General features: G+C 30.3%; 1 protein-coding gene across 2 annotated transcripts; it reads right to left on the minus strand.

The window, feature by feature from the left end:
- Positions 1-1,774: 1,774 nt before the first annotated feature.
- On the minus strand, positions 1,775-5,055 carry LOC110661770 (uncharacterized protein At2g27730, mitochondrial). 2 transcript variants are annotated; one of them, XM_021820517.2, is made up of 3 exons: positions 4,733-5,055; positions 4,172-4,249; positions 1,775-2,008 (listed from the first exon to the last, which is right to left on the minus strand). In XM_021820517.2, exons 1-3 carry the CDS (start codon positions 4,871-4,873, stop codon positions 1,982-1,984), a joined length of 246 nt encoding a protein of 81 aa, XP_021676209.1. In that variant the 5' UTR covers positions 4,874-5,055; the 3' UTR covers positions 1,775-1,981. The 2 variants fall into 2 exon arrangements, with proteins under 2 accessions (XP_021676209.1, XP_021676208.1); XM_021820516.2 differs by having other exon boundaries at positions 4,172-4,255; positions 4,733-5,045.
- Between the last annotated feature and the right edge of the window lie 11,628 nt (positions 5,056-16,683).

The raw sequence follows: 16,683 nt of genomic DNA on the forward strand, positions 1-16,683 counted from the left end.
AACCAAAATGCCCTTCATGGTTCTCATCGGGTTATTATTATTATTTTTGTACTAATTAATAAATTCTCTAAATTTTATTTTATTTTCTCTAAATTTTTTCTATATTTTCTCAATATTTATTCTATCAATTTACGCCTCCTCACTATAGTTTAAATATAGTCTCAGACATTCTGGCTGTCCGAACAGACATTAGTCGTCGGAACAGTAGAATATATGAACTACTTATGGTGAGGGGCTTTACACTAGAATTCCACAACAACTATAATGGTATTTTTATAATGTAAAATTATTGTATTTGACTTAAGATACTTGCGTGATATTGGATGAGCTGAGCTTCCCATTTTGATATTAGATGTTGATTTGGTGTGTGAGGGTGAGCTCCACAATTGTGGTTTTGTTTGTGATACAGGTCGAGTGAGTTTTCTCTCCATTGAATTATCTTTTTTATAGCCGGACTCTATCTATTTATTTTCTTGATGTTGGGTCTTCCTTTTTAGGCTTTATTATAGGTTTGTAAACAGTTTAGGCTTACTACGAGTTTCGAGGGCCTTATGTCGACCTAAGTCCTAGTGCATGTCCAGTCCAGAAATTGAATCATGACAATAAGTTTATTTTTAAGATTGAAATTTTTTTTATACTTTTAGCAATTGTATATTTTTAATTTTTTTTATAATATTTTGCATTTTTTAAAAACAACATTCAATTAAATATGTAAATCATTGAAAAGTTATACCGTTAATATCATATCTCTTTGTTATGGTTATTTGATTTTCAAACTATATATCTTTTATAAAAACATTTAAGTATGGTATATAATTATGCATACAAACAGAAAAATATTTGAAAAAAGATTTTATCATTATGAATATAAACATAATAGATTTTGTAAATTTAAAAAATGGAGAATAATTAAATTACTAATATAAAAGAGTAAAAAAAGAGAAATTTTAATAAGCTCTATACTCAAATTCAAGAAAAGTAAAATAAATTTATTTTCAAGTATTAATAAATAAATTATTTAATAGAAATAGATATAAATACTATTTAATTTTAAATTTTAATTATTAATAAATTATTTATATTATACTTTAAATTAATTATGTATACTAATTATAGATAAAAAAAAGAAATTGAAAATCTAAACTTTAAAAATTAAAAAGAACAAAACTAAATTTTAAAGTAATCAATATCTAAATTGTCAAGTGGACGTTATTTAATAGATCACTAAATTATGTGGACTACAAAATATCACACACGGTGTATATATATATATATATATATATATTTATTTATTTATTTTTATTTATTTATTTTTTTTTTTGATGTTGTAATAGCAAGCTATCATGACTTTAAGTTTACCTAAATTGAGATTAAATTTTTAATAAAGAAATTTAAATTTAAATACGGTTGCGAGATGCCACCCTGAGTTAAGGAACAACATGTAAAATTTACTCGAGAAAAATTATGTCTATCGGTACCCAACAGGCGAAGAACAGAAGCAATTGATAGACAATAGCTTCATTGGTATCTCACTGCCTTGTTCTTGACATGATTTTCATCGTCAAGAACGTATATGATGCAGACCGAACGAAGAAATGAAATTGCTAATAATAAGCTTTTATATGCTTGATAGAATTAGAGATTCAAAATCCACCAATTTTCAGTTTCAGGAAGCAGATTTTCAATTTGGGCCTTTAAATGCGATTCAAAAGTTATAGGGTTATTAATATCCAGATTATGAATATGTATATTCAGACAGTTAGATTGCAAGAAATGGTAAAAAGTTCAGATCAAGATTAAGGCAAACAAACATTTTAAGTTTTCAAAACATGAACAGCCAAATTCAACAACACGGTTACGGCTACAAGTTTACAACAGTTCAGGAGACATTAGGAAGATCATCATCACGAGTTAAATTCACATCTTTACTTTTGATGATTGTTCTACAGCAAGATTGTCCCCATAAGTGCAAATGATGAATTCAATCCTTATGGCTCCCTTCAGTTTTCTGCAAAAGAGGAAATATATGGGCATATAAATTGATACGGACATCAGTTTTCAGCAAAATAGTTGATGTATTTGCTAAACTAAACATTCTCCATTTGCATCCATCCCCCGCAACATTAAGATTGAACATCAGACCTCAAACCAATGAAATTGGTAGTTTTAAGTGACAATAACATTATCTATGACACTAATCACTAGCCACGCAACATGTACTTGAGGAATTCAAGTAGGATCCATAATCAGCTTGGATTTGAGATTTTGAGGTAAGGAATTTTTATTTTGAAACCCAAAGTAAGCTAATTGATAACAACTCATTGCATCCAATTCAAAAAAAAAAAAAAATCTCAACCTCATGTTAAAGCAATGATAGAGTGTCAAGGGGCACGCAATAGTATAATACAGCACCCACAATTTAAAATCAGTATTTAAACTTTTGGTGCAAATGATCCTGTAATTTTTTTTTCTCCCTAAAAGGGTAGTCCTGAAGTTTTTTTTCCCAACATATTTTAAAATGAACTACAATAGCCACATATTTGCCCTTCCAAATTTCATAATCAATAATGTAAAAGGCAAATAAAGCAGACATAGTTAAGAGATGCATGTTTGACAGCATAACTTCCTAGACTAAGACAATTAAAAGAGACCAAAGGTCTTGATTATTTTAGGTTAGATACCCATTTGGTCATATTTCAAACCACAAAAAGAAACAGGAAAAAGTTAATTAGAAAGCCAGTCTAGTTCAAAGATTGCAGAACCTTTAGATTGACATTAGTAAAACCAAGACTATTCACCTTGTCATCCTCTACAGTTACTGGGCTTGATTTTCAAACAAGTGAAAGATGGAAGCCAGTTTTTCAATCTGTCTTACTAGGCTTGATTTTCAAACTAGTGAGAACTGGAAGCCAGTTTTTCAATCTGCCCTCCTAGCGTCAACCAGAATTAAACAATACACCATGGCTCTTCTTTTCATTCAAGTTTTATTTTTTTTCCCTTTTTTAAAATCTTTATATAACATTCTTATGAGCAAAAGTGGCAGACACTGATGACATCAAGACATCTAGTCCCAGGCTGTGGACATTTACTCTAAATTTTTAATTTTGATTTCTATGATAAAAACTTTAAATTAACACCAAATCACAAACATGTAAACATCCTTGTACTTCTAATAAGGTAACCTGGACGCTAACACATTTATTACATGCCCACTTGCTCATCGATAAGTAGGACCCAATAAGAAAAATAAGTTCAAATTTTTTAGCCTAAAACAAGTATTCACCTTGCCATGGGATAGTTTTCCAATTTGAAAGGAAGAAAACCTAATGTCTAAATAGTTTCAATGGAAAAATTTGTCCAAAATCAGGTAATAAAATCAACATAATAATTTGGAGATGCGCTCAATCAAAATATTGTATGGATAATAAAGCCAAATTCATCAAAAAATTCCGAATTTTAAAGCTTAAAATTAGGTAAAAAAAAAACAAAAAAGAAAGAAAATTTAGGCCTACATTAAAAATACCCTCCATTATTTTAATCCATCTAAAGTTCTAAACCACCAGAACAACTTTGATCTTAGGGTAAATTCTTTTTTGTAATTTCTCCAGTTCAAAAGCAATTAAACAACTCATGAGAAAGCAGATTTAGAGCAAGAGATGATGGTTTATTATAGTTTCATATTGTATGATATGATTATACTTCTTATTTGTTTAAATTGTTCTTGAGAAAAATGGTGGTTCTTGTAAAATGATGATTTCATAACCATCATTTTACCACATGTTTTCAAATCACAAAAATCAATGGTTTGAGATAATTTAAAATTTTTGTATTCCCATTTTACACAATATTTATTTATATATTTAAAAAAATAATAAGGGTATTTTAGTAACTTCATATTTATTTTACCAGACCAACAAAAAAGATTATTAAACTATTCTATACCATACCATTTTTTCAAACATGTTAACAATTAAAATCATACTATACAATATTAGCACCCAATACAAACAAGGGTAAGTCATAAAACAGATATTGGATATCAAAGAAAACCCACTTCTCTAATTGATGCCATCAAATATTCTTAGTGTGATGCCATCAAATATTCTTAGTGTATAAAGCCATGCGGTTTTGAACACTTGAAACAAAATAAAGAAAAAAAATCTGTCCATACCTTTTCAGCACTTTCTTTCTCTTTCTCTGCCTTTTCTTTCTCAGCCTTCTGTTTCAGCTTCTCCAGCCTCTCCCTCTCCTTTTTCTTTGTACAAATGTTCAAAACTCATAAAATAACACTCAACCAAAAAAAAAAAAAGAAGATTTGGGATATCAATCATAAAAATAAAATCAAACAAATAAATGAGGAAATGAAAGTCCGCAAAATTAGTCCAAGTCTCATAGATGATGAAGGGAGCAAATGAAAACATGAATATCACCTTAATCTGATACACACAAATATCTTAAAGCTTTAAAATCACTAGGCACCTCAGTCAATTGCAATTAATAAAGGGCAGCCATCTGATGGGCTGCATCATCAAGAAATCACCTGAACCCAACAAAGGAGGGGGAAATGGAGAGGCATTTTTGAACTGGATGCTTTATTACGAAATTTACCTTGTAATACTTGGATTTTATTCTATTTTCCCCAGACTTTCTTGATAACCAATCAGGCACTTATGCAAAAACTAACAAAAGTGATTAAAAATTTAAGCGAGAGAAAAGAAGAAGATAAAGAAACCTGGATATAGACATTCTCAGCAGCGCGTTCCTCTTCGCTCAGGACACGGCCCTTGCCATCGCTGAAGTAGCGAGTTGCCCCCCGAGTTGAATCCATCGAACGAGTAATACAAAGTCGGCTCAGTGCAAATCTGGTCGCCATTTCTTGAGTTTTGGCGATGATTAAAACGCTTCAACTCTTACTTTGTTGAAACGAAATATAGATGGAGACTCGTCAGGGTTCCATATTAATCCTTTGTTTGGATTGAGAGGAATGGAGAGGGGAAAAAGGAAAAGAAATTTGATTTCTCTTAAATTTTTTTATTTAGATAATAAATAGGAGAGATAATTGATGAGAAACGGAGAAAAATAAATAAAAACTTTAATTTAAAATATTTTTTTAAATTAATAAAAAATAAAATAAAATAAAAAAATAATGATTAAAATATTAAAATATTTTTTTATAATATAATTATGAAAAATAAAAATATAATAATTATTTTTTTCAAATAAAAATTATATTTTTTTATTTAAATAATATAAAATATATTTTTTTTCTCTTTCAATTTCTCTTCATTTTCTTTTCATATTGACGGCTAAGGGTAAAAGTCCTAGAAGCTGATCGCTGACCTCTGGGTTTTAATTTTAGAGCAGGTTCGGGTCATGTTTCGAGTTAACGGTGAAAGTTAGAAAGTGATGTATTCAAAACGGGGCAAGGAATCATTAGTTGCTTTGGAATTTAGGAATAGGAAGTAGGAACACGTAGGATATACCTTGTTTTTTAATAAAAAATTAATAAATTTGTGCCTTTTTTACATACATATCTGAAATAAAAAAATATGTATAAATTATAAATTAATCAATAAAATATATTAAAATTACAGATACAGTTTTATTTTTTAATTAATAATAATTTAGGTTTTTATTTTATTAACATATTAATCCAAATTAATCAATATCGTTTAAATTCATCATTAATTCTATTAATTTTTTAATTTAAAATAATTTAATTCTTAAACTTTATTTTATTAATAAAATAATCCTCATAGTCAAATTTTATATTAAAGTAATTATTTATTTTATATTTCAATAATTATATAAATATTTTTATAGTTATTATTTAAATATAAAATATTAAAAGTAATTAACTGAATAATAATGTCTTTTTAAATAGTAGAAATAATTAATAACAAGTGATATATTTTAGTACATTTTAAAAATTTATATAATATGGTCTATAATTTTGTAAAAATTAAATTTATTTATAGTAATTTTTTACAAAATAAATAATTATAAAAATTCTTTTAACATAATTTTCAAAAAAAATATAAAAAAAAGTTAATTTATTTTTATATGATTTGATATAATTTATAAATATTCTCAAAGCACTATATTTTAAAAATTATATTTTCAATAAATTTTCATTTCAATTAAATTATTTAATTTTTTTAAATACTTATTTTAAATGAATATATAATTTAAAATATAATTTATTAAAATTTAAATCATAAATTTTATCTAAAAATAATTCAAGTTACTTTATTAAACTTTGTACATTCATCAACTTTGATGTTTTTTTCAAATAACTATATCATGTTTGAATATCAAAATTTTAAACAAGAGACATAAATTTGATTTTAGTACATATTAGAAACGGATCCATATATTATTGTGGCCTAATAGGATTGGAGATTAAGAATAGGTCCAGCTGCAATGTCATTTGTTTTTGGAATTTGTAGGAAATGTTTCGGTAACATTCAATGGTATAATTGCTTGTCCTTAATTTTGGGAGAATGTAAAGAGATTAAACTTTGTGAGGCAATCTTTGAGTAGATATTTTTTTTTTGGAATTGTTTTACTAATAAGAATTTTTTTCCTCTTTAGATATTTCGTTTTCTTTGATCTTGTTTCTACTTTTGCTTTTCATTTTTATGACTAACTATTTTTCTCGATCACTTTTTTCTGTCAATTATATGATTTATATGATGTGCCACATTATGAGTCATATTCAAATTCTTGACTTGGATTTCCTAAACACCACGAACATAAGCTTGACAACATGAGATTGCATGGGAAATATTCGATATGCATGAATATGGGCTATGCAAATAGGGATGAATTAAGTCTATTTGGGGTCAAGAAGACCAACATGAGATTGAATTAAGTCTTCGACCAAGAAGACTTCCTTTTTGGGAGATTGCTTTCGAAGATTGAATTGGATTATTACCACTCTATCTTTTGAGAATTTAGGTCAACCTTAATTAGAAGAAACTCTACTTTATGTTTTTCTATTGTGTAATTCATGTACTTCTTGTTTAGTATTTCTTTAAGTTCTGGTTTAGTTTCTACTTATTTCCTACTTAGTTAGAACATGTTTTTATATTTAGTTTTGAGTTTGTTTCTTCCTAATTTGTAAGGGAACTCTTTACCTATAAATAAGCTACTTTATGTAATACTTTCTTTAGTTTTGATTAGGGCTGGCAATTTTTGACACGACCATTTATACGATATGTAGTTAGGTAGGTTTGGGTTTAGTATAAATGAGTCATTAGTATAAATGAGTCAAACCATTTAAGACATGCTAAAAATACAAATTCAATCGGGTTAACTCGCTTAACCTGATTAAACATGTCATTTATTTAAACAGGTTAACAGGTTAACCTATTTTATTTTGATCTCTTTAAACCTATTATGACCCATTTATGTATATTGCTAAACTATGTCATTTTATTACACACATACAAGAAAGTGTAAATAGATAAGCCTACACCTAAAATCATTTCTCTCAAGTTTGTTATAGCTACCTACTCCTTCATTCTCTCTATCTCATCGTTTTTTTCTGTATCTTCATTATATAGTCTTCACTCATCATAAATCAATCTAGATTTCTCGATTTTAATCTCTTTGGGTCTGTGAAAACTAAAGAAGTCACTTTTAATATTTTTTAATACCATCAATCTTATTGCCGTTCACTAGCCGCTTGGCAAGGTTTGTTACGAGATTATCATCTTTTATTTGTTATTCATTGTTATTAGAAATTATTTTCTTCTATTGTTCTTTGAATGATGATTTGTGTTTGGGTTATTCTTTGAAAGAAAAAGATCATCTTAAACTTGCAACACTTATTTCTTGGGTTCTTTTCATGAATCTTTTTTCTTCATCTTTCTTGTGTTCAAGATAAGGGTTGGTTTCATAGTTTATTTTTCTGTTTATATATTGTTTAAAATTTTGTTGTATTTTTTGTGGATTTAAAGTTACTTTCTGACTGTTTCTTTTTAACCATAGTTGATGGAAGTAGATAGAGGAGAGTTCGAAGTTATTTATTTCTCTTGTTGACCAGATTTGATTATACAATTTCCTTTCACTACCTTTTAAGATTTGGCTTACTCAAATCTTGCATCTTCCGAATTTACTTCTTGCTTTAGTAATATCTAGTTTTTTTTAACTTTTTTTTAGGCATGGAAAATCTTCATCTTAATCCTGCTCTTCACATTCCAAAATCATTCTTGGTGAGAGGAGTTGATCATTTAGTTGAATAATGACAAGTTGTGTGATTTTAGACGGGCCAAAGGGTAACTTTTTGTATTGCTCAAATAAGGGTTTTGATTTAGGAAAATCACAAATTCATCCACAAAATAAAACCCATTTTTAACTTCTATATAATCTAACAATGTGGAGTATGAAATCTCTTTATTTTAAGGAGAGCAATGAATTAGCAATGATTACGTTTTATCTTAATTGTCTAAGAGAGAAATATTGGTTTTGGTCAAAACAGAAATTTATAATTCAAAAAGTTAATTAATTTAGGGCATTGATTAGAAGTGACACTTTGAAGACATTAGAAAATGACAATAATTGTCGTCACATTTCTTTTTAATTTTGATGCAAACCGAATAGCCTTTGTGAAAATTTTGAAATATATAAAATATAATAGTCACACACACAAATATATATATATATATATATATATATATATATATATATATATATATATATAATTTTGGTTCAAACTTTAAAATTTTAATTAGTGCATTTATTTTTAGTGGCACTTTTTAATTGTAGTAACCCATTGGCTGAAAATAAATAGAATTTTATTTATTTAATTTAAAGTTTTTAAGTATAAGTGGTGATTTTCACTTGTTTGATATGCTTATAAGTTGAGTGTAATTGCGTTTTGATTTATAGATGAATGTTGATGGTATTGAAGTGGATCTTGAATCAAACAGCATGAATCTAACATTAGATACAACAAATGAGGAGGAAGATGATATAATAGGGTTTAGAAAAAATTGATGAGAAAATGAAAGCTAAAAGATGAAAGCTAAAGGCAAGTGTAAAAGAAGATTAACTTTTCAAGTGTGGAGCTTATTTGATCAATTGTCAGGCATGTTTATCAATGATCCTATGGTAAGTTAATAATATTTACATTCATTTCTTATTTGCTCTATAATTTTAATAATTTTTTATAATTTGTTTTATAGGTTTAATGTTGGAAGATTCATATTCATAATTTAATGCGCCAACTTCATCAACAATAATCTTATGGAAGACAATAATGTTGTGAACTTGAGCATTTATTATGGTTGTGTAATTTTAATTAACTTGTTCATTTGGATAATGTTTGGATATTTGAATGATGTTTGGAGGATTTTTTTTCTTGATGTTTGGATATTTGGATTTTTTTTTTTTTGTATAATTGGATATTTGGATGTTTGGCTTTTTTTTTGAATATTTAGGTGATGTAATTTGATGAGTTTTTTTCTTTTTTTTTTTTTTTTGTTAATGTGTCTTAGCATGTTAAATAGGTTAAACGTATCAAATGGGATAGCTATGTCATGTCATGTGAGATTTAAATAAGTGAAACATAATGTGTCACGTCATATGACACATTAATGACCTATTTATTTAAATGGATTTCATGGGTTGTGTCATATAAACTGTGTCATAAACATATCCGTGTTAGGGCTGAGCATTTTGATATGATTATTAAACAGATCGTGTTTGGGTTAACCATTTTTATGTTAACATGAATTGTCAACCCTAGCTTTAATGATCAATAATAAACTGTTGCTAAAATTCATACTAAACCTATGTGTTTGTGGTAAATTATTGAGACTTATCATTTACCTTAGCTTGGAACAAGTGTGGCTTCTAACCTTTGGAAGTTTAGAATTCTTTATGGTGATTCTTCTTATCCAAGAACTTCATTCTTCTACTTATCCTTCTACTTTCTAACTTTTTTTTTTTTTTTAACTTTTTACAAATTTAAAACATAAAACCCAAAATGAGTTAGTCTGGCTGAATCATAGTCCTTGTGTTTTAGTGTGTATTTGAGAGTTTTCACTTTAGTTACTCTTTTTACCTTTAGTTTAGTTTGTTTCTTTGTTTTGTAGTGTGAAGTGCTTCTTTCCCTATGTCTTTAATTGTTTTCAAATTAAGTTTTTCTTGTGTTTTCCTTTTGGTTGAATTACATATTCAACTTAAGCATACCTTTTGTTCGTTTTCCTTCATAAGAGATATCAGTTTGGTATCAAAGTCTAAGTAGGCAGCACTTTGAACCCTTTTGGAGTGCAAACATGTGATGTGAGTGTGAGAAGTTACAAACATGGTTGATGATGATGAAATTCCTTAACCTATTCCAAGAGGTCTTACCTTGAATCAAGCACATCTTTTAAGGCTTAAAAGGCAAAAAAAAAAAAAAAAAAAAAAAAAAAGAGATCTTTGATCAGTTAACACAAATCACACAAACCTTAGCAAGGATGGCGGCACCTCAAGCACCAAGTAGGGATGGCAATGGGTAGGATACTCACAAAATTTAACGTACCCAAACCTAAACTTGTGTAATATATGAGCTATCCAAACTTGAATAAAATCTATCTTTAATACCCGAACCTGATGAATAATACCTGCATACTACCTAAACTCGATAATTTTATTATGCATTTTTCTAGAAAATGGAAAACATATCTAAATGGATCGGATACCAACCCAAACCTGAACATTAACATTTTAAATTCAGTATTTAATAAGTAATAAACATAATACTAAACCTTAAGCTGACAAACTTAATACATAAAACATGACCAAATTATCATAGTACATGCCAAATCATTTCAAATTAAATCCCTATCAAAACAATAACAAATTAAATCACAAATTATAAAAATAAGTTCAGAAATAAAAAACTTCTAAAATAACTCATAAAAGCACAATCTTGGAACTCCAAAATCCCATGGCATGATGAAAATTCCTTCAATACCTTTAAAAATAAATTATAAAAAAAGAATGAGCATATTACACTTTCTAAAATAATATATATTGTGACACCCCTTACCCGTGTACAGTATACCCGAGTAAGTAATGTCACACGGTGTACCGGCACACTCTAATATACCTTAATTATTTTATACCATGCTTTTGAATATAATTTGTGAAATATACTTTATTTAAGCCATTTATCAAAATTATTATTTATTTGAGGTTCCAAAAATTTTAAAGAAAATCCGGCGGAGCACCGGCTAAAAATGGAGAAAATAGTTCTTCGGAACCTGTTAAAAACACTTCCAAATAATTACCAAACAATCCCAACTTCAATTTATCATCAAAATCTCAATATTAAGATCTCAACAACATTTCAATTCCAGTTCTCAATCATCCATCACATGTGATGATCACATATAAATCACAAGTAAACATTTACTTTTCCATTCACAAGTACAATTTTCATAATTTACATAAACATCAATATACATTACACAAGTTTAATTACATAGGAGAAAAACAAAGTTAAGTTACAAAATGTCAAAATGACACCTAATGTCCTACCAATGCACCGCAGAAGTTGAGGTGACACGGACACTGTGCAGAGCTGCAGGATGGACTCACCCAGTCTGTGATCTACTGGGCTCACGATCTGTATCTCCAGTACCTACGCATGGCAAAAGCAACGCGCTAAGCAATAATGCTTAGTGGTGCAATAATATAATAAAAGAAAATAGCAAGAAATTAAATGTGTAGTGAATGTGTACGTTTTATTTGTTTGGTATTTGTATATCATTTACTTTGTCCACTTTTATTCATTTGGTTGCCCCAAGTAACCTACACTAGGCATCGGAATTTGGATAACGGGTAAGCGCCTTTGGGTATCTAGTACCTCGGGCCGTCACACCATCGGTCACATATGCATCTCCCGGTGTGCAACAGAACAGCTAACAAGCTGTAAATAATATTAGGCACGAGGCCAAGTCTCAATATAATGTCAAAATGGCTAAAAGCCATAAAATCACGGAATGGCATATTGCCATGTGCAGTACTGCTAACTGAACCCTATTGGCATGCCAAACTATCCAAACCAATCTTGTTAGGTATACTAGGGCATTCGATACTTTAAAATTCTTCAATCTTTGAATTTCAAGTTTCAGTGTTACTATTCACCTCTATGGTCAACTAAAATGTTGACTTTTAGGTAGAAATGAGGTACATTGGTTTTGGCACTCCCAACATACCACATTTTGTGTTTAAAACTTGTTGGCATTGAGCGTTAATACCATTTCTAAGCATTAAACAAAAGGAGCAGATTTTTCAGATTTTGTACCATAACTTTACTGTTCTATTTGGAACTTTTACAGTGGAAATTTGAAGAAATGGAAAACATGAAAGTTATTCCTTATTTTGTCTAGTTGAATTTCATTTTTTCAATCACTCCATTTGGAGTTTTGTAGCTCTAGATATGGTCCAAAAACCACAGCTGGCCGGATTTCCATTCTGCAGAAATTACCATATCTACTGTAACATGAACAGTGACTGCCACTGCCATTTAGGTTAGGTTCTGGCCATAATTTGGGGCATGTTTCTTCATGAAAGTTGTTTGTCTATGTCTTAAATTGTTGCTGTAAAAATTTCAGGTCAATTGACCAAATATACAGTGAGTTATGGCCAAATGAACAGTTACTGTTCATTTGGTCAATTCTGCAGGGGCTGTTGCAGTGTGTCCGGATTGGGGCCAAGTTTTGGTCCTCTTGCTTTGGTCTTTTGGGCATGGTTTCTTCAGCAAAAATGTGCCATTATAAGCCTAGTTTCATGTCCAATTGGCCAAAAATCAATTGGACCTACACAGCCAAAGTTATGGCTGTGCAAGTGGACTGAAATTTCAGTCACTCTGCTGCACTAAGAAGGCAGCCTACACATTCACTTGGCTATACTATTTTTCAGTCCAATTCATGGTCAACATACCTAAAATGGTCACTAATTGACCCTTATAATGTTCTTTCACAATTTCATAAGCTAAATCCAAGTTTCACTTCTCAAAACCCTAATGTCCAATTTAAATTACCCATAAACCTCAATTAGCACGCTAATTCAACATCCATGCATATTCATACCTTAAACATCATTTCTATCCATTCTAAATTCATTAAAACAATCAACCACATCCTTCCTTAGGGCTTCCAAAAATTGAAGATGCCCTAACACATATAATATACTTCAAATTCTTACAATTTCTTAACTTAAAATGATGCTCTAACAAGGATTAAAGGAGTGAGAGTGAAAGGATAGCACTAACCTCACTTTAACCTCTTGTAGGGCAGATTTCTTCAAGCTAAAACTTCACTTTCCTTCTTCTTCTTGGCTGCCAAAAGCTTCCCCAAGTGATATGGTCAAGGTTTAATGAAAGGGGTTAGGGTTTAGTGGTGTAACAAGGTAGGAAATTAAGCTTGCTTGATTGAACATCAATGGAGGGAGGAAGAAGAGAAACTCACGTTTTTTGCTGAAGAGAAGGCAGCTGGTTTTTGGTCTTCCTTGGTCTTTATTTAGCTCTTTTATTAGTTAGTCCAATGGTTACTTAATGGTGATTGGTTGGCAATTTTAAATGACATCATCAAGATGTCATAAATGAGCTTTTCTTTGATTTTTCTTTTCTTTTCATCACTACTCAATTTCAATTTAATTTCTAGTAATGTTTATTCATATTTTATGTCATATTAATTATTTACTCAACTGGACAAGTCGGCCAAAAATCACCTCTGAAGGCAAAATGACCAAAATGCCCTCCGTTTGGCTTAACGGGTCAAAATTGTCTGTACCGATTGAAAAATTTTTCTAGGTATTTTCTTGGCATTCTAATGCCATGGGAACCTCAATAACCCTTCTCTAGAGTCCCAAAAATTATTTTATAATTTTTTTCCCGGGTCTAGGGCTCCTCGTTGCGAGAACCGTAACTTCCCTCTGGTTACCCATCGCTAGGGCACCGGCTCGTTTAACTTGGTTGTATTTTATTTCAAAAATTTTTACTAAATTTTTCTTATTAATATTTGAGTTAATTATGATTCCCGACTTTAGTTTAAATATTTTTCCGGACGTTCTAGCTATCCGGACCGACACCGGTCACCGGAACAGTAGAATGTACGGAGTTGGTACAGGGAGGGTGTTACATATATTATGCACAACAATTTAAAGAAAAACACATACTCGTATTGAAATTATAAAATACATTCTTCAATCCACATCTTCCTCAATATCACATAAATAACTTGCTTCCTCAGTTAAACAAGTAGCTAAAACATTAAAAGAAAGAAAATAAAATTATTTAAGCATCAATTAGTTTTACATTTAAAGTGAAAAATATAAATATTAAAAGAGTTTATATATGTGATAGTTACCTTTAATTTTTGCCCATAACTAATTTTGTGAGCACATCAATGCTTCTAAGGTATCCTCACGGAGTCTACTTCGATGAATACTAACAAATCTGCCATTAGCACTACAAGCAGACTTAGATGCAACTGTAGACATTGGCACAACTAAGAAATCTAGAGCAATCAACTACAATGTGTGATATTTTATCCGATTTGCGTTCCACTAATTAAGAATGTAGCAGCCTGATCCTTCTCCAGTTAGTATTGTCCGCTTTGGCCCGGTTTCATTCCCAAAAGCGCGCTTTTGGGAATGAAACCTCCCAACGGACAAATCCGTGAGGCCCATGGGCCAAAGCGGACAATACTAACTGGAGAAGGATCAGGCTGTTACAATTTGGTATCAGAGCTGGACTCCCTCTAGTACGGTGTGTGGTGCGAGGACGCACTAGGCGGAAGCTGGTGGGCTTGTCACGACCCAGGGATGGGGTTGGGACGTGCTTGTTCAACCAGCTACGCACTGGGGTGAAAACTTCGTGTCCCACATCGGAAATGGGAAGAAAAGATTTGGGCCATATATGTGGGAGCCTTCCTCACCTGGTCAGCGCGCTTTTGGGAATGAAACCTCCCAAGGGACAAATCCGTGAGGCCCATGGGCCAAAGCGGACAATACTAACTGGAGAAGGATCAGGCTGTTACAAAGAATATCTAATTCTTGCATCCAAGGCAAAATAGGCTCATCAAGATAACGATCTAATTTAGATTTCACATGAACATTACTAGAGGAAAAGAGAAGAAAGGCAACTAGATTACACAAATTTGGAGTTATAAAAGCTTGAGTTTCTGTCGTTTGAGTAGGCGAAATGAAGACATTCCATGAGATTTTGACTTAAATTGAGATTGGTAATCAGTGAGCAAATTATAACAAGTTGTCTTAATTTGGTCAATCTCACTCCATGCATTCTCACCATAAATTATGGGAAAATAAAACTCCACCACTTTCATCTTATACCGCTGATCCAATATCACAGCTGCAGCTAAAATGATATGAACCACACCCCAATATTTCTCAAACTTCTCAAATATTTTATTGGACATGGCCTATGTAATCTCATCATCAGAATTCATCCATTCTATCATGTTATTTCTCAATTCACAAATTTGAATAAAGAAACAATTGGCTATTGGATATTTTCTCCTAATAATTGAGTGATGGTATAAAAATTTTGTAATTTTTCTGCAACCTTGTTTGCAAGTTCCAATTAGGTATAATAGTATAATGTTTTTCCCTAATCCTCAATCAAGGAAAGGCATCCTTATACTGAATTGCTATTTGAAGCATCAAATATGTTGAATTCCAATGAGTTTTTCAATCTAAACTCAACTTTTTCCCATATGAAAGCTTCAATTGTTTGGCCATTTCTTAAAAATTTTCAACTCTCTAAGGAGTGGCTAACCAAAATGCTACATTATTCCTAATTCTTGCAGGTGAATGCTTAATAGTGGATAACCCATCCCTCACAACAAGATTCAAAATATGCGCACAACACCTCATATGTAATATGGCCTCATCACATAAAAGATAGCCATATAATTTTCAAGAACTATAGAGATCATACTATCATTTATAGAGCAGTTATCTATGGTGATTGTAGAAATCTTTGCCTCTATATTCCATTTGGTAAAAGCATCCATCAAATGTCTTACAAGCTCTTCCTTGGTATGAGGTGTTGGCACATAAACAAATCTCCATATTGACAACGAAACAAATATAATCAATATGTAAAAATATATGTTCATTAAGCATTTAAGAAAGATAAGCAAATTACTGTAAAATGCAATTTTGTAGCACCCAAGCATCATCAATATAATGTGCAGTGATGGACATATAACCTTTCTTTTGATTTGATATCCACATGTCTATGGTAATTGTTATTCGACACTTTAGTTTCTCCAACCGTTTGTATAGTTTCTCATCATTAATATCATAGATATTCAAAATATCTTTCTTAATAGTATTTCGAGAAACCATTTTGAAAAGTGGTTAAAGACTAGCAACAAATTTTCTAAATTCAAAATGTTCTACAATTAAGAGGGTACTCATGTAATATGATAGCAGATGCTAATTCTCTTCTTGAAAGCTCTTGATTAATTGTAAAATTCACAAATTATATCTTCCAATCATTTTTTCTATCTAAAGAAATCTATTTTTGCTTTTGTAGACAAACGGATATGTCTTGATTGTTCTTCTTCGCACAATTTTCTATATGACTATGCAAAGACTTGGTGCCATTTTTGCTATTAGCCTTAAGGCTCGACTTGTAATGATGATAAAAAATGT

Source organism: Hevea brasiliensis, chromosome 8 (genome assembly GCF_030052815.1).
Source record: "Hevea brasiliensis isolate MT/VB/25A 57/8 chromosome 8, ASM3005281v1, whole genome shotgun sequence".
Taxonomy (NCBI): domain Eukaryota; kingdom Viridiplantae; phylum Streptophyta; class Magnoliopsida; order Malpighiales; family Euphorbiaceae; genus Hevea; species Hevea brasiliensis.

Bases quoted from the DNA above. Each gene is read 5' to 3' on its own strand.
- LOC110661770 (XM_021820516.2), bottom strand. From the start codon at position 4,873: ATGGCGACCAGATTTGCACTGAGCCGACTTTGTATTACTCGTTCGATG. The intron at 4,256-4,732 runs GTTTCTTTATCT...ATTTGTACAAAG, and splicing joins CTGAGAATGTCTATATCCAG to AAAAAGGAGAGGGAGAGGCT. The intron at 2,009-4,171 runs GTATGGACAGAT...CCTCTTTTGCAG, and splicing joins AGAAAGAAAGTGCTGAAAAG to AAAACTGAAGGGAGCCATAA.